Source organism: Sminthopsis crassicaudata, chromosome 2 (genome assembly GCF_048593235.1).
Source record: "Sminthopsis crassicaudata isolate SCR6 chromosome 2, ASM4859323v1, whole genome shotgun sequence".
Lineage (NCBI taxonomy): Eukaryota > Metazoa > Chordata > Mammalia > Dasyuromorphia > Dasyuridae > Sminthopsis > Sminthopsis crassicaudata.
This window is the reverse complement of record NC_133618.1, coordinates 604,371,368-604,390,303: the sequence shown is the minus strand read 5'-3', so window position 1 is coordinate 604,390,303 and position 18,936 is coordinate 604,371,368. Positions and strand designations below refer to the sequence as shown.

At 36.0% G+C, this 18,936-nt stretch overlaps 1 protein-coding gene across 2 annotated transcripts in view; it reads left to right on the top strand.

Annotated features, from left to right (window-relative positions):
- The window catches only part of HTR7 (5-hydroxytryptamine receptor 7), a 75,907-nt gene extending 67,996 nt beyond the window's left edge, over nt 1–7,911 (top strand). For both annotated transcript variants that reach the window (XM_074295825.1, XM_074295826.1), the window contains exon 3: nt 6,147–7,911. In XM_074295825.1, coding sequence (XP_074151926.1) covers nt 6,147–6,189 — 43 coding nt within the window. In that variant the 3' untranslated portion in view covers nt 6,190–7,911. The remainder of the gene's footprint in view (nt 1–6,146) is intronic.
- The last annotated feature ends 11,025 nt before the right edge of the window (nt 7,912–18,936 follow it).

Genomic DNA, 18,936 nt, shown 5'->3' with positions numbered 1-18,936 from the left:
TAGATGTGAAGGAGAGACCTAGACTAGGGTGGTAACTTGAGAAATGAATTGGGAAATGATGAATAAGAGAGACTGTGAAAGAGAAGTTGGTGATGGGGAAAAATAGAGAAAAAGAGGAACAAAAGGTAACTCCCAGACTTTAACTCTAGAATGGCAATACCACCAATTGGTGTGAAGAAAATGGAAAGGAAAGCTGGTTTAAGGAAGAAGGTAATGACTTCACTTTTAGACATATTGATAATGAAGTCATCTGTGTGCAAATGTCCATTAGACATTTAGAAATGCTATTCAATCATGTCTTACTCTTTGTGACCCCAGCTGATATTTTTTGACAAAGATACTGAAATGATTTGTCATTTCCTTCTCCAGCAGGTCGCTGTTTTTTCAGATAAGGAACTGAGGCAAAATGGGGTGACATGACTTGCTGAGGGTCATTTACTCTTTCCCCCAAGATTGGAAAGGCCTGAGTATGTTTAAAGGAAGAAGTAGAGGTCACTGATGTCAGAAAGACTGAATGTCTGACATAATGTCATAAGGACTTGGGCCAAGAGGACAGATAGAAAAAATACCTTTAATTGTGAGGGTGACTTCTTCCTATGACAGTGGCAAGAAGGAAGAGGATAAATAATTACAAGCTATTAGAACTGGGAAAGATCTTAGAAATTATCCAGTCCTGATATCAAGAGAGGTAAACTTTATACAGTTAGTTACTGGAATATTTAAGTCTAGTGCCTTGATTGTTTTCATGACATCATTCTGTTTTCTCCATATATTAATAGAAATAGGAGAAAATCACTAGAGGTATGGATGAGATATTCAATGTTACTGCTTTGTGCATGACAGGAACAGATAAGGCCACCCACTGAGCCTTGTGAGGAGGGGAGGGCAGGATTAGAGTTTGAATACAGTGAAGAGGGTTGGAATAACTGGTGGGAAACAGAGTAGGCAGTAACTCACAGTGACAGAATGCTCTAAGATTTACAGTGGGCTTTCTTATAAATTCACATCCTTGAGAAGTTAGTTGTGGTAATCTTATTTTCCCCAATTTACAGATAGGAAAATTGAATCTCAAAGAAGTGAATTGACCTGTCTAGGGTCCTATTACCAGTGTCAGATTTGGGATTCAAATCCAGGTCTTCAAGTCCAGAGGTCTTTTAGTGATATCACAAGTAATGAGTAGCTGAGAGGAAAAGCAAAATTGAGATGAAGTAAATATATGTAGATCTGTGCTTAAAACATCCCCAAAAGAATTTCCTTAAGAAGGTTAGCATTTCCCTTGCAATTTTGCTTACATGATTATTCTGTTTAGTAAATCTTTCACAGCACAAAAGTAATCTTCAGCCTAGCCCTACATCTGGAGCACTACTAATTCCCAATTAGTGGAAAGCAATTTAATGAGATTTTCTCAAACTGGTCAGAGAACCTGCCCAGAATCAGACATTCAGGGCAGAATGCATTATGGGAACTTCCATCTCTGCTTCTGAAAATTATCAGGTTAAACAGGCAAGTCCTTGCAGCTGACATCCTTCCTTTTCTTCCTTAGTTCTCTTCTGCTCACCTTTTTTCCTGCCCCTTTTCTACTAAGGAGTATTTCAGGATTATCCCTTGCCCTCTTTCTATCAGCTTCAAAAGAGACAGGAACAATTTTCCAAGGGTAAAAATAAGCAGTCTTGGAGCATAAATCTAGAACTCACTGCCTCAGTTTTTTGTTATTGCCTCTTCCTTTACTCCTTACTTGCCCCAGTAGCAGTCCAATAGATGTACCTGAAGGAGCCTAAGAAGTTTCTGAGCCTGTGGAGGGGGAAGGGAGGGAGGGGAAAAGCTATATCTTAGGACCCCTGCCTTGATTGCCTAGGGCTTAGGGTGCTATGGCTTTGGAGCAGCAGAACAAGAGGCTTCTCTGACCTTTATTGCCATAATTAACTGCAGAGTTGAAAAGGGAAGTGGACAATGCTCTAGTATTATCCCTCCCAGTGAGAAATGGTAGACAGGGTTTAGCTTGGGTAAGATGGGAAAGTAAGTTTTTGGCCTATTTTTTCTCTTCCTCTTCCCATCACCTCACTTTCTTATTCAAGAAAAAAATGGCAGAAAGTTTGAGACTAGGGAACTAGAGGTATGGAATAAGGCATCCACTTTCAAACATGACCAATGGACTGATTTGTCCTGTTTGACTTTACTAATTGATTACAAGGCAGATTCAATGGAGATGGAGGGGAGTTGGTGAGTAATTGGGAAATAACAGTGCTATTTAAAATTGAAAAATCAAATTTAAAAATAAAAAAAAGAAAGATGGCAATGAAACTATAAATGTAATATTATTTTCAATTCCATATGTAAAGAAAGATTTTATAACTATTATAACTGCTAAAAAAAGAGGAATAGTTTGATTTGCTAGGTAGGAGCTGTAAGATGTAAATGTCTTATCAGGTAATACCTGTCAGGAATGTAGTAGTTGAGATTCTTGCACTGAATAGGAGGCTATGAGATGTAAATGGATAATATATATATAAATGTTTATGTTCATAAATATTTTGTATTAATAGTTAGGAATACTATGTAATTCTATTTATGAGTTAATATTTGGAATTACTAATTTATCAATTCATATTTTAGACTCTGTCCTCAAGTTCTAATAATAGTATATTCTTCTCATTGTAGGAAGGAATACATATTCAATTCATATCTCTTACTTTGGCTTAAGTGCTAATGAAGTTAGCAATTGGTGGTGGTTATGGGATCAAGGAACCCATACCAAGGATCTAGGCACTCATTTAAAGAGCATTTTCAGCATGTGGATACTGACATGACAAAGGGAATCTAGGTTAATACCAATATTGTATCATTTTGCTATATATTCACACTTCTAATTGGTCTGGCTTGAACTCAGTGAAATGGCTTTATGTTTCCCTTATCTAGAATCTTTTTGGGATTGAGGGAGCCAATCTCCATAAAGCAGGACTTATTTCTTTCCAATGCTTGTTCAACAAATTCAGTACTACAAACTTATGTTGAGCTCCTGCTGTGTACAAGCACAATGTTTGTGGAGGGACCTTGGAGAGCTCCAGATGTAGTTCTTGATAATCTAGCAGGGAAGACAAGTCATATACAAACAACTATATTGCAAATTACATTATCTCTCTAAAATAGAGGTCCAAAGTGCTATATGCGAATTCAAATAAAAGAAGGATTAATTAGGATTGGGGTTGTTATATCTGTCACAAACTCAGGGACTGACTCTGGACCCTGACATTATTCTGGAGGGCAAAGGAGAAAAGGGAAAATGCATTTATGTAGCACTTACTATCTGCCAGGCACTGTACTTTGCAAAAATCATTTTGTTTGATCCTTATAGCAATGCTGCAAGATAGGTGCTATTATAAATCCCCATTTTGCAGATAAGGAAACTGAGGTAATAGGAATTAAGTGACTTGCCCAGAGTTAACCCATCTAGTAAGTACTTCAAACGTGGTTTGACTTCAGTTATTTATGATTTCAGGAAGAAAGACTCCTAAGTGATTCATGGGTTGGTATGACTAGGATAGATATCTCTATATAGAGAATCACCCTAGAAATGACTTTTTATATCAAACTGTCTCTATGAGGCACTAGAAAAACACTTAAATCACACTTAAAATCAAAGTAAAAGGCAAAAAAATGCTAAATGATGAATAGATAATGAATGCAATAAGAATTCAGAAGAGAAAAGGCTAAAAGGAGGTATGGCTTGAGCTGGGCTTTGAGAAATGTATGGCATTTGGATAGATAGGAAAGGGGAAGACACTCTATCTAGAAGGAGAGCATGGCTTTTTCATGTAAAGGGATGGAAATGGCCAAGGCTTAATTTGTGAGAATAGCCTGAATGGAAGAATGGAGAGTGGACAACAGTGATCAGTGTGAATATAAACATTGTTTGGAACAAAGATGATGAAAATTCTTGAGTATCAAGGTAAGGAGTTTGGACTTTTTTCTGTAGGCAGTAGGAAATTATTGGAGAATTATGAACAGAGGAGTAATATAATAAGGAGTATTTTAGGAAGATTAATCTGGTTGTTGTATACAAGACCTTTTGGAAGGAGGAGAGATAGCTAGTACTTAGGTGATCATAATTATCTAGACCCAAGTTCACATCATGATATAGAGAGAGGATAGAGTATTCACTATATTTGGAATCAGAGGAACTGCATTCAAATAAATATATGGTTTTGCTACATGCATCATCATGAGTAAATTACTTTGCCCCTTTGGGTCTCAATTTCCTTGTCAATAAAATGTACTTTGTGATTTCTCAGTTTCCTAACATCTTGAAAACTTGTGTTTCTGAGGTTGTAAATGTGTCTGTGAGCTTGTGAATTTTGAGGTTATGCAAGATGAAATTTATATTGAGGGAAGTGAGAATGAAAACAAAGAAGGAACAAATCTGAGGAAAAAAATCAACTCGCACAACTTTTGGCTCCCATAGTGGATTTGAATGAATAAGAATAATGGAGCTCTTCTATTTTAAAGAAGCTTAGCAGGGCATCATCTTGGGCACAGAGAGCTCTGAATACTTCCTGTGTTTATATGGGGCATCTTTTCTATTCCAACAAATGTCCAAGGTTTCATAGCAGTCATATTTCTGATAATAAATCAGGGAGGAAAAGCTGTTCTCTACATACTTAATTTTGGTTCATAAAAATGTGTTCTGGAGGTAGGTGAAAGAGGTCTGTTCATCCTACTAAGAACTATTGCAGTTGTCTTTTTCCAGAACTTATTTCCAAGCTGTTACTCAGGCACTCCAAGATCCAGGAAGTATTTAAGCAGAGTAGCTACTCTGAAATTACATATCTAGGCCCTCTTCCTAGGTCCCGTGCCTTCTAATCCAGAATTTATAAATATTTATTTTAAGTTTTAAATTTCCTGAGTATACCAAAGGTCACTCTTTTTGGTGTTTATTTTTAGTGGTGGTTATTGGAATAGTTGGTAGAATGTGTGACTTCGTTCCAGAAAATTAGGCTTTCATGATACATTTTTCCTTTTTTATTGTTTACTTTTTTCCTTTTTTTTAATTGTTTTTAAACAATAATGACAGCAACAACAGTAACAAAAAGATTAAGTAGAAGAATGGAGGCATTTTTGGAAACATTTCTTTCCACTTAGCATTAACTCAGCAAATATTTATTATACCCTATTCTGTGTTGGCTCTAGGGCTAGCTAGTTTTAGAGCTAGGGAAAGGGAGTTCACCTGGTTTAGTGAACTCCCAGGTAGAGGAACTCCCTTTAGCAATCCAAATATTGTATTTTTTACACCTTTTGATTTTAGGGAGTTGCTTAGAACACTAAAGACCAAGGGAATTGCCCAGAGTCATGAAGCTAGTATGATTCAAAAGCTGGACTTCTCCTGATGTGGTGTTGAAGCTGGCCTTCTACCCATTAGGTCACACTGCCTCTTAGTTTTGGAAATGCAAAGATAAATAACAGCTGGCTAAACTGGCTTCGTCATGAATTATGACCTGCTTGAGAACAGAGATTGTCTTAGCTTTTTTTTTTTTTTTCCCCTCAGCACTTAGCATAGTGACTGGAATACAGCAGGTCTTAATAAATGCTTATTTATTGAGAAGGAAAATGGACATAATTTCTCTGAGCTTCAGTTTTCTCATATATAAAACAAAATGGTTGGACTGAAATCTGTTTCTACTATAAATCAATAATCCTATGAGTTGTAGAGAGGTTTTACTAGATTGAAAAGCTGGGTCCTAAAAGTCCAAATTCTGTATCCTTTCTCCTGCTACATAATGCTTCCTTTTTGTGCCAAGCTTGTTATTATTCATCATTTTTCTTTTCAAACAAGGTAAATACCATTCCATTTTGTAGTCAATTTTAAATGCTTTTCTTTTTCTTTTTTTGCTACACATCATAAAAGTGAATTTCTAGATTGTTATTCAGGACTGCTTCATAAATATGCTGAGTGCTTGGCTGCTTAAAAAATCAGGAAAAAGACAAAATAGGGCATACGTTTTCCCTCTCAAAAGCACCTCTAATCCCTTTAGAAGCCTCAATTGATTCCTCTGTTTTGATTGTATAAGAATTAAATCCATCCATCAAGAAATGAAAAATCAGATTTATGGTTCTGCTAAATTATTTTCTTGTCTCCCTTTTTTTTTTAATAGACAAAACTCTGACTACAGTCGGAAAAAAAGTCATGATTCATGATGGAGCCTGAAATCAGCAAGGAGTGAAAGAGGTGACTCACTCCTAATGAAGAAGTTTCTGGCTTTCAAAATACAGCTTCTCCTGTGGGAAGAACCATTCAAATGTGACGTCAACATGGATGATCCATTGTATGACATGTGCTGATTTGGAGAAGGATGATCACTCTCTCTTGCTTGCTTTCCATTTGTAAATCAATGCTATTGTGTACAACTAAAAATCAATGTCTGTGTATGACAGCAAGATCATGTCTTAGCAATAAGCACATTAACAAAACTGCATTCCGTAGAAGATGGAAATCCAGTTTCTAGTGCTTCACATCTGTCTAAGTCTGTGTAAGTGAAAGGAAGTCCTAGTTCACAGTCCCCATGCTCCTGAGGCAAGATGTTATTATGAATATTCAGGGATCGTTGATGAAAAAAGCTGTATTTTGTTGTATGACAAATAGATATTTTTTAAGCAAACACTGGTAAGTCGTGTTGAAAATGTTGCATGCCTGTGTTAGAAAACAAAACTACTGTAGTCCACTAATACAAAGCTAGTTCCAGGGCATTGTTTATTTAAAGCCCCTGTCAAGTAGTTTGGCTTTTTTTTTTTTTTTTACAGAGGCCCCTGTGTCTTTCCCATAAAAGTATTTTATGTGTTGATCTACTTATTGCTCCTATAGGACTCATGAATGGATTTAAGGCTAGAAAGGGCCAGAAAGCCTAGTTATAGATTTTGCTTTGCAAACAGTTTTTCCTCAGGGTGCTAAGGGATTGGGATAATTCATTTCCCAAGGTTCTTGGCAACCCAAGGGGAAAAAAAGACTGCACTGGGAGCAATCTGTCATGCAACAAGCATTCATTAAGCACTTATTATGTTTGTAAGTGCTGGGGATATTAAGAGAAGAAAGAACAGAATAGGTTTCCAAACCTTGAAATACTTCATATTCTGATGTCACAGATCCAGTAACTGGCGGATGCCATTTTGTGACCAGTGTGACCAGACTGCACTTCAAGGCAGGAGTGCTTGTCGCCTGCCTGCTGCTGAATGTTCAGTGGGAAGAACTGCTTCCTTTGAGCAACATCATGCTCAACTTTGTGAATGAATTTGAAGGAAAAAGGAGAGTGCCCTAGAGCCTTGGCTAAAAGCCTCTGAGAAGGCCATTAGTCTCATTCACTGTGATGTCTGTATCTTATAGCAAAGGTGTGCATTGAGTGATGCAATTCTGTCTTATGCAAGGTCAACAATTGAGGCAGACTGCTGACAGAAATGATCCTGTCATTTATCTGACTTGTCAAACTGTGAGGTTCAATAAGCACAGGATACAGGAACAGTGGTAATTCTGAGATGGCAGAGCCAACAGGAGGAAGCCTTCAGCTCCAGGTGATGGATGGGGAGCTCTATGAACAGAGGGACAATTTTCCCCACAGTAAAGGAGACAATACACCTCTCAGACTTTGTGGCTTTCTAACAGGGGCCTCAGACTGGAATGCATGATTTTTCTTTGGCTTTGCCTCTTCCCAGGACCAGAGAAGCACCTGTATCTCAGATGAAGAGAAGATGGGTACTTATCTTCTAGACTAAGCTATGTCAATATCTTAACTGCAGGTTTCATAGAGTGACTGTACATAATTATATTCATAATTTAAAGGATTAAGTATAGTAAGATGAATGTTGTGTTCCATTTGAAAATGTTTTATTACATTAAATCAAATAAAGTCTATTTATAGCTGCAATAAAGTAAATGACTTTTTTTTTTTAATTTGAAAAGCCAAAAAGATAAAAATAATTTAATTAATCAGCAAGTGTTTATTAAGCTCCTACTATGGGCTAGACACTCTGCTAAGTTCAAAGGAGAGATAAAAACAGATCCTATTCTCAAGGAGCTCACATTCTGTGGAGGGAAAACATGAAGGTACATATGAGATCTATCTAGAATAAATAGAATATTATCTTAGAAAGGAAAATCTTTTTGCAAGAAGAATTGGAGGGCTTCCAACAAAGAACTTGACATCTCCTAAATGGACAAGTACCAATGGCTGACTTGTTATTTGACTTTGTTACTTAAATCCAGCCAATGACATTTTTCTGAATGACATTTTTTCATGATAGCTAAAAGCTGCTGCAGTGCCCACACATACTTAGGAAATAGATAATGGTCAACTAGGCTTATCAGTAAGGACTGGTTACATCTATCTAGGGCCACCTGCTTATTTTGTGATTAAGACCAGTGTTACACCTATATATTGATGTTGACAAACCTCACTTCAATTTGAGAGAAGGGAATAGTTTCAATCAAGTAATAATTATTACATTTATTACCTGATTAAGATATTCCCTGACTTGCCAAGTATTTAGGCAATTCTCTTTAGGAATATTCTAAAGAACATCAGAAAGACAACCTTAAGTTGTGAATGGTACTTTTTCATCCTACATTGTTATTGGAGTGATTTGGAACTTTACAACTCCTTTAGACAATGATGAGGCTGATCTGCTTGTTCTTCTTGTTCATCTTCTTTCTTCTCTCTCCACACACACATATACATGAACATATATGTAAATGCACGCATATATGTACATCAATGTATGTATGTATATGCTCACATGTATTTGATAATTATGTATCAACATAATTGATTTCCTTTGAAATGCTATGCATTTTATTTTGTTCACTTAAATTTTGTTCATCCATCATTTTAAGAAGGGTCTATAACTTTCACTAGACTTCTACTAAGGCTTTAGGTTGCTAAAGCAAAGAAACAAAACAAAACAAAAATCTTTTTCTTGGATTTCCTAAACATTTTGTAACTATAAATAGCTCAGCAAAATAAAATATTAAAATAATATAACACAGATAATATTAATTTTTGTTTTTCTAAATCAGGAGGAAGGAAATCCATTTGTATTGTTTGCCACCTATGCTTAATCAATTCAATAAATGAAAAGAGTACTTCTCTAAGGTTGGTCATTATTCTAATCCTGAAATTTGTAACTTGGTCTCCATTTACTTGCATGGAAAAAAAAAGTTTTTACATTTTCATTTTTACTAAGGGGAAAGCAAGGATTTTACTACTTACTTTACTAAGAAAATGTAAGGATCTTAATTAGACATAAAGTATTGGTCTAAGCTTAGTTGCCCCATTAAGCTATTCTCTGAGATCTTCACACTTTCATCCTTATCCTTTATACATTTTCTAAAAGACAGGGGAGCAAGGATTTTTGTAAAGAACATTGGTTTTTTAAGAGATATGATTACAACAGATAAGTTTCCTTCAATTCAGCTTATCTGAAAAGACTTTTTGAATGGAGAAATATTTATTTCTTAATATTTTCAGTTGAACTAAAGGGAGTTGTCTAATGCTTTCACACCTATAGTAGACTCAGCAAGCCTCCCTCATCCCCATGATTGCCATTGGGCTTCACTCTTAAGCTCCTTTGTATGTATCTGCACTCTTCCTTAGGTTTTCTAAGCTCTCTAAGCTCTCTAGCTAAGTATACCCAGCTGGAAGGCTGGCTGTCTGTAGAGGAAGACGATTTGGAAATAGAGATTGTAGAATATCAGAGATGAATCAGCGAGTCAATATGAATATTTCACAGATATTGTGATGTAAGAGGAAAAGACCTAGACTGGAACTTAGATTTGGAAGACCTGGGTTGAAGCACTTTAGTCTATTCTTTTACGTCATGATCACCCGTAGAGATAATAGTAATAATGATGACTCACATTTATACATCATTTTAATGTTTACAGGATGTTTTTTCAAATAGCAATCCTGGGAGGTAGGCAGGGTAAGCATTCCTAACCTCATGATAAAAGGCTGACTTGCTGATGTTGAGAATTTTCTGTTATCAGATAAAGTTTAAATTGAATTCACTACAAAGTCATTTAATTTTATCACTGTGATAACACTCCCCAATACAGATCTCAGCCTGTCTATAAGTTAGTGAATAAACAGAGTATTGCTTGAGTGTCAGAGAGGTTAAGCGATTTGTTGATATAACTAGTAAGCATCAGAGGTAGAATTTGAACTTAGGTATTCTAGATTTCAGAACTAGTCTTCTATTCATTATTCTTTAGTGTCTCTCTTTGAGTATTACATGACATTGAAGGCAGGAAATCAGACCACCACATTTTAGCCATTTCAGTACTTAAAGAATCACTGATTTTATGGATCTGGATATCCAATCTACTGACATAGATGACAACTCCACTTCATTTTCATAATTGATGCATATGGGGGGCAGCTAGGTGGCTCAATGGATAGAGCACCAGCCCTGGATTCAGGAGGACCCGAGTTCAAATCTGATCTCAGACACTTAACACTTCCTAGCTGTGTGACCTTGGGAAAGTCACTTAACCCCATCCTCAGTGGGGGTGGGGGTGGGGGGAATGGATGCATATGATAGAAAGATACTAAAAAGGTATCACTCTTAATCTGTTTTAGGTGAAAATATATTTAATTGGGTCTCTACTACAAATATAGGGGTGTCAATGGTTAATTTGGTTTCTAATTCATCATAAACTTCAGCCATAAAGTCTACACATGTATCTTTTAAAGAATCATGAGTCTTCTACAAAGCTATTTTGTTATCTCCTGACAAAGGGAAAAAAAAAAAAAAAGAAAAGTTCTTCTGACATTTATCATTGACCCATTCACTCCATTCAGTAATCTTTAATCTTCCTCTCTTCTCCAGTATTAGAGTTAAAAATCTTCTGTTGGATTGGTCTTAACATATCTGTCTTTTTAGTACTATAAATACTATTTTATAGGACTATGCTATTTTTCTTCATTTATTCCTCATTATCTTCTCTTACTTTTAATCTCTGTATACTTGTTGACAGATTCTAATGTTCTAATTCTCTCAATAGTAGCTATCTAAGTGGATATCCATAAGCATTTTCCTCTTTCACCATTCTTTTCCACTTATGGTCCTTTCAATTATATTTATAAAACTTTGAGCAAATGAATTCTGTCTGGTCATTGCTGAGCAGGTTCCAACCTTAGAACATCTAAAGAAATTTAAATTCCAATCTCAGAACACCCCTTCTTGACTACTTTTTCACTTACTAAATTTTTCTTTCTCCTCTGAAGCCCTTACCTTTATTTAGCAAGGTAATAAAAGTACTATTTTTGCATTTAAGGATGTTAGATTATTGTCCAATGCTTCCTAATCTGGCAGTATCATCACCAAAAGTGTTTAATAATGATTTTGTTTGCTTGGAATTTCCTCTTTCATCCAGTCCAAAAAAATCTAAATGAATAAATGATTTTAGGAGGGGAAGACCCTCAAGTTTTCTGTCCAAAGCAGAATTGACTGCTACTTACATTCGATCTGAGCCAATCAGGAGCCAAACAATAGCCAAATGGGGCTTGGCCTAGGACCTATAGGTGGCCAATGAGAATCAGATAGGTTTTTTTTTGTAATTTTTTTTATTAATAGTTTTTATTTACCAGATATATGCATGGGTACTTTTACAACATTGACAATTGCCAAACCTTTTGTTCTAATTTTTCCCCTCCTTTTCCCCCCACCCCCCTAGATGGCAGGTTGACTAATACATGTTAAATATGTTAAAGTATAAATTAAATATAAAATATGTATACACATATGTCCAAACAGTTGTTTTGCTGTACAAAAAGAATCGGACTTTGAAATAGTGCACAATTAGCCTGTGAAGGAAATCCAAAATGCAGGTGGACAAAAATAGAAAGATTGGGAATTCTATGTAGTGGTTCATAATCATCTCCCGGAGTTCTTTCACTGGGTGCAAAAGGTTCAGTTCATTACTGCTCTATTGGAAGTGATTTGGTTCAACGCATTGTTGAAAATGGCCACGCCCATCAGAATTGATCATCATACAGTATTGTTGTTGAAGTATATAATGATCTCCTGGTCCTGCTCATTTTACTCAGCATCAGTTCATGTAAGTCTCTCCAAGCCTTTCTGAAATCATCCTGCTGGTCGTTTCTTACAGAACAATAATATTCCATAATATTCATATACCAAAATTTATTTAGCCATTCTCCATTTGATGGACATCCACTCAGTTTCCAGTTTCTGGCCACTACAAAGAGGGCTGCCACAAACATTCTTGCACATACAGGTCTCTTTCCCCTCTTTAAGATCTCTTTGGGATATAAGCCCAGTAGTAACACTGCTGGGTCAAAGGGTATGCACAGCTTGATAACTTTTGAGCATAGGTCCAAATTGCTCTCCAGAATGGCTGGATGTCAGATACGTTTTTGAAACCTGGTCCTTAAGAAAAAAAAATCTGACCAATAAATCCCAAAATATCCTGGGAGGGACTTCTAAATCATGTGATCAACAGAGTGAGGGACTAGAAATATTCTTTAATCTGCATGACCTCTCAGATCTCTGCAAAAATAATAATTATTTGTATTAAGGTAAACTCTGCAGCTATCTTCAGAGGTCAATATACCAAGAACCCTAAGGAGGAAACAAACTGTCAAATAACAGCAGAAGATGCTAATCTCTAACATCTTCATTCAGCAACCTTTTTTCTATCCTCCTCCATGGTCTGACAGGGCTGCACAATGAGACCCAGAGACTTGTGCTCTGGAATCCACTCAGCATTGCTGCTGTTATACTTTTTGCCAGAATAACTCAACTCTATTCCCTTTCAAGTTCCCACCCCTCTCCCACTCCTCTACTCAAAAGATGTTGAGGTATAGGAATGTGAATGTTTGCCTGGGATGGCAGCAGTCAGTCAGGGAAATAAAGCATATATGGCTGGGGAATCCCCAGTATGAGAAAAGACTGAAACAGCTTTAAAGTCCATCCTTCAAGAGATCTATCATCCAAGAAGGAGTCAAAAATTCAGTGATAGGGCAATGAAATGACCATAGATCTCAGGAGGAAGAAAACTCAGTTAAAAACTTTGAACACAAATAGATAACCCATATATTAAAAACAGAAACATGACTTCTAGGACATCTAAATGATTCCAAACATCTCTAAATAGTTATTTCAAGGCAAAGGAAACTTAAGGCAGAGAATGTTTTAGATTCCCCAAAAGCATGAAACTATAGCAAAATATTTCCAAATAGCTTAAAAAGGAAATAAGAATTGTGAAAACAGAAATAATTGGGAGAATAGAAATCATTTTATTTTACATTGAAAAATTCCCCCCCCCCCAAAAAAAAAAAAGAAAATTCAATTGATTGGGAATGCAATGCACAAGATGAAGAACAAGCAAAAAGCAATAACATTAAAAGAAAACACAATTTCTATACAAATAAATGTCATTTATTCACAAGACAGAAATGAATAGAGAATAATAAAGGTTTGTAGATCTCTTAGAAGAACATGACAAGCAAAAAAAAAACACCTTGAACACAATAATCTTTGAAATAATACAAGAAAACTGATCAGTACTTCTGATCATAGAAAACAGTCAATTACAGTCAAAACAGATTGAAGAAATAAATAAACAAAATATGTGTTGCAAACTTTAAGACACAAGGTATCTAAATTTAACCATTCCATTAGCAAATAATACACTCAACAAGTGATCAGGAAAAAGATCTTCATATATTAAGGAGAAATTTCAATAACACATGATTGTTCTGTACTCAGAAAAATACAGAAGGAAATAGTGGCTTACCAATAATATAGAAACCCAAAGTACGATCTAATATGATCTATGCCCTGCAAACCCAAACCTAATAAAAGGGTTTTCAATAAGAGAGAAGTACTCAAATCAAATCAAACCATGTTAAGTAGATTATTTCTTTGCAAACATCCCAGACAACAAAACAAAACAAAAAAAAAGTAAACAAATTCATCAATCAAGAAATAATTAAATGCATTACCCCCTTGAAAAAAGGAAGAAAATTATGGAAAAATACAAGTGGGATTCAACAATAGCAAGAACAACAAAGTAACACAAAGAAGCCAGAAAGAGATTTCTTTTTTAAAATGAGTAAAGATATATGGGTGAAAATGGAATTTATGTAGAAGTGATAGTGGAAGTGATTTTCTAACTATAGGACACTTCACTTACAGGTAGTTCAATGTTTTGTGAGATTAAATTGCAAAATACTAGGTTGCATACAAAGGGGAAAAAGGGGGAAATGGAGGAAGGGAAAATAGAGAAGGGAATTTGTGATGTACCCTTATTAAGTTAATAATAAACAATGATTGGAAAATATCCTACAGTCCTTAAGGAAGAAGAAAGGCTACAGAAGAATAGGTGAGGTGGCAAAAAGAGAGAATGAAATAGGGAAAGAAAGAGGAAAATCTGTTTGGTGCTGGAAAGGAAATGAATCTTTCATGGGGGAACAGTGATAATCAATAATGGGGAGATGGCGATCTGATCATAGGTCATAATTTGCAGAGATTTGATGTTTAGAGGGACCACTATTGCTGAGAGAAATTTTGAGCTTTAATCCTTTTTTTTTTTTTTTTTTTTTTTTTTTTTTACTTTTTTAATATTCTTCTAGGTTTGAACTCTGAGAAGTTGGAGGACTCTGACAGGAAAAGGTTATAGAGACCCCTTGACAATGAAGGAAGTACAAGTATATATAAGCCATGGTCCCTTCTCTCATGGGACTTATAGTACAGTGGGAACATACAACATTTACTGAAATAACTTTGTTCAAAAAATTTTTTTGATGAGTGAAGGAAAAACCACTTATTTTTCAGGATTGGTATAAAGCAAGTGGCATCTGAGTTGGACTTCAAGGAATAAATAGCATTTCAACAAGTAGAGGGTGTATCTTCCAAGGCATCTTCTAGGAATAAAATGATCAATGCAAGTGCAAAGGCATGTATATAGGAAACCCCAGAGCATATATAGATCACAGTTTGGTTATAGTCGTAAGAAATAAGGAAGAGAGTTGTACAAAATAAGCTGGGAAATATAGAGTGATACCAGAGTTTGAGTGACTTTAAAATCCAGAATCCAGTCTAACAAGTTTGAATTTTACTTATAAGCAATAAGGAACCATCTGAAAGGTTACAACAAAAGGATTAGATAATCTGATCTTTATGGTTAAATGAATCCACATGCATGTTTGTTTGTTTGTTTTAAACATTTAGGCCTTGTGTTTATCTGTTACCTTTTTATTGGACTTTATCTCACAAAAATCTCTACTGGAGATTTCAGAAGCTTATCACCTCAGATATCAAGTCTTTCCAGAGCTTATTAGCCTGGTACCCAATGTTGTTCCATAGGAACATGTAATTTGGCTTGTAAGGTCCCTCTAAATCTATGATCCTATGAATTATTCTGGCAGATGTAATGTAAGAGCTGTTCTCTGGAATTGTCCTGATTCATATTCAGAGTGATTCTTCCAGAAATGGGCTCAAATCCAGCCCTGGAAACTCCCATACTATTGGGCTCTCTATTGGCCACTGGTATAGGGGTCTATACTTGATTACTTTCAAATACATGATATCCCTAACTCAGTAGAGTAATTGGAGGATCAACAACTTTCTAATTTCACATAAATATGCACTTACAAACCACTTGTAACAAGATAATTTCAGATATACATACTAACTCATAGCTTGGATTGATATATCACTGATCATGTCAAAGACCTGTGTAATGTTTAAACTTATACAAAAAAGGCCCCACTCCAGTTCATATAATCACAAAAGGTGAGGCATCTGATTTAGCAATCAGTTGGACAAAAGCATAAACTAAAAATAACCAAGTTCTTAATCAAACTGAGAAATATTTTTATATAAAAACATGAAATATATCCCACAGGAACTACCTCGTGATTGGCTGAATGATTCAGATGCCTTTATGGGCCAATGGATATAAAAGGAAATCACTTTGATATTGAAAAGTTCAGCAGATGCCTAAAGGGTTGTAAAATTGTGCATATTCTTTAATCCTGCAATATAACTACCTGATCTGTATATCAAACATAATAAAGGAGGGGACAACAAATGCAAAAATGTTTCTAGCAGCTCTTTTTATGGTGACAAGGAATTGGAAATTGAGTGGATACTCATCAATTAAGAAATGGCCAAATAAATTTTGATATAGGGACAGCTAGGTGGCATAGTGAAGTCAGGACTGAAGTCAGGAGGACCTGAGTTAAAATCTGAACACTTCCTAGCTGTGTGACCCTGGGCAAGTCATTTGACCTCAATTGCCTTAGCAAAAAAAAAAGAACATAAAAAAGTTATGATATATAAATGTAATGGAATGTTATTGTTTTATAAGAAATGATGAACAGGCTGATTTCAGAAAATCCTGGAAAGACATATCAACTTATGTTAAGTGAAGTGAGCAGAACTAGGAGAACATTATACACAGCAATAGAAGAATGGGTGATGATCAACTAAGGTGGATTTAGCTCTTCTCAGAAATACAATGATGCACTGACAATTCCAATAAAAACTGCTATCTCCATCCACAGAGAAAACCATGGGAACTGAATGTGGATTGAAGCATATTATTTTTAGCTTTATTTTTTGTTTGTTTTCTCTTTCTAGTGTTTTTTTTTTCTTTTTTGTTCTGATTTTTCTTTCACAGTATGACTAATATGGAAATGTGCTTAAAATGATTGTACATATATACGTATACATTAGATAGCTTGCTATCTTGGAGAGGGAAGAAGTAAGAAAGAGAGAGAAAGTTTTGCAACTCAAAATCTTATAAAAATGAATGTTGAAAGCTATATTTACATGTAATTGAAAAAAATATTATTAGAGGGAAAAAAGTTCAGCAAAAGACAAAGCAAATGATGGGGAAGCTTTAACCATCCCATTGAGAAGAGATCAATTCTCTCCATGACTCCCCTTCCCTTTCCCTCTTCCCACCTCAATTCCTTGGGTCTACAATAAGTAGACAGGAGGCAGTAGCAATTGTCAAAGGAAAGGTAGTGGCCAATAGCTGAGGAAATGTCCAAAGACATATGCAGAAAGGCATTCATTTGAGGAAAGCAATATCTTCAGGAATTGGGATCTATTATTTTGCAGAAAAGTTGCAAGTATAAGCTCTACTCAGAATGTAGCAAAGAATTACACCTAAAGGAAATCTACAAATAGAGAAAAGAAATTGTGAGTATATGAGTTGTGAGTTTACAGCTTTGCCCCATGGGTATACCTTATGCATAGGCCCCTTTGAGCTTCTTCACTGGTATTTTTATTACCAAAGATACTTTAGCTAGTCTGAACAACTTTTACTCGAGAGTAGGGTGGATCACTTTGATCTGTAGCAACTTTTATTTAACCCAGACTCAGTCCAGGAGTGAATTTTATGAAATAAATTTATGAAATCTGGGAGCCTGGTATTTGTTATAGGAAGGCAATTGATCTATATCCAATCCAATCTTATATATATATCCTGAAAGATCTGATCACCCTCTAACTGCCTTTTCAATATCTCAAATTGAATGTCCAGAATGACAAGGAAACCCCAAAACTCTGATAAATCCTTAAAGGAAAAAAACCTCCTTCCACTTTGCCTCAGGGAGGGGACTCCACCCCAAGCACAAACAGTTTCATCTTTGTTAACTGGGTGGGGATGGCTCAGTCCCGAAACCCATAGAATTCAATTCAAATTCTAGTCCTGGTTGAAACCCAGCTGGGAATCAACCTGGGACTGCACCTACAAGCCCTGTTCAGTTTGTAGCCAAAGCCCACTATTATAAAAGAACCAGACTGGAGCCCTCTCTTGCCAGAGGGTCTAAACATGCCATCACCATGCCTGGCACCAAAGACTCTCTTCCCACTGGAACACTATTTCTGATGCTCTCTTATCTATACCTTCAACTTTACTAAATAGACTTTACTTTCAAACCCCATAATAAAGCTTTTTGTCAATCTAGGTTTTCGGGTTTGTAAATTCCTTTACAGGGGACTCTTGTGCCGCCACTAGACCTCATTTAACTCTGTATCCTTGCACTGAATCCAAAGGGGTTGCAGGGGAGCTCTATTTGTCTCCCTGTACCACGAACCTGTCACTAGACCTCAATTAACCTTAGTTTCATTTAGGGACCCCATATCTAAACCTCATCAAGTAGACATCTCAAACTCAATAAATCCAAAGCAGAACTCAATATCTTTCTCCCTAAACTTGCCCTCCTACCTTCACTGTTAGTGTAAAAGCCAACACCATTCTCCTAGTCCCTCAGGATCACAACCTAGGAGTTATCTTGGATTCCTCACTATCTCTCACTCACCCCTCCCCCAGCAACTTTTCCTCTTCAAGCTGTGGTCAAGACCTGTTAATCTCATCTCTGCAACATCTTGAATATACCCCCTTCTTTCCTCTGACACTATCAGACTATTATCCCCTGATTTCTTGATTATTGCAATAATTTGCTATTGGATTTACTTGCCTGCTACTCTTATAGGACCTATCATATTACCCCTACTCAATAAACTCCAGTGACTTCTTATTTTCTCTAGGAGCAAACAGAAAATGCTATTTGGCATTCATATCTTTCTTCTCAACATGAATTCTTCAATCTAATGATACTGGCTTCCTGATTGTACCAAGTACAAGATTTTCCATCTCTTCTTGACTCCAGGGAATTCTTTTGGGCTATAGCCCATGCCTGGAATACTCCCTTCTCTGCTCTGACTACTGAATTCCCTGGCATCCTTTAAATCCCAGGTAAAATTATATCTTCTACAAGAAGCCTTTCCCAACCCCTCTTAATTCTAGTGCCTTCCCTCTGTTAATTATTTCTTATCATTTCTGTATAGCTGTTGCATTGTATTTGTATGTTGTCTCCCTCTGTAGATTGTGATTTTCTTGAGGGCAAGGACTGCCTT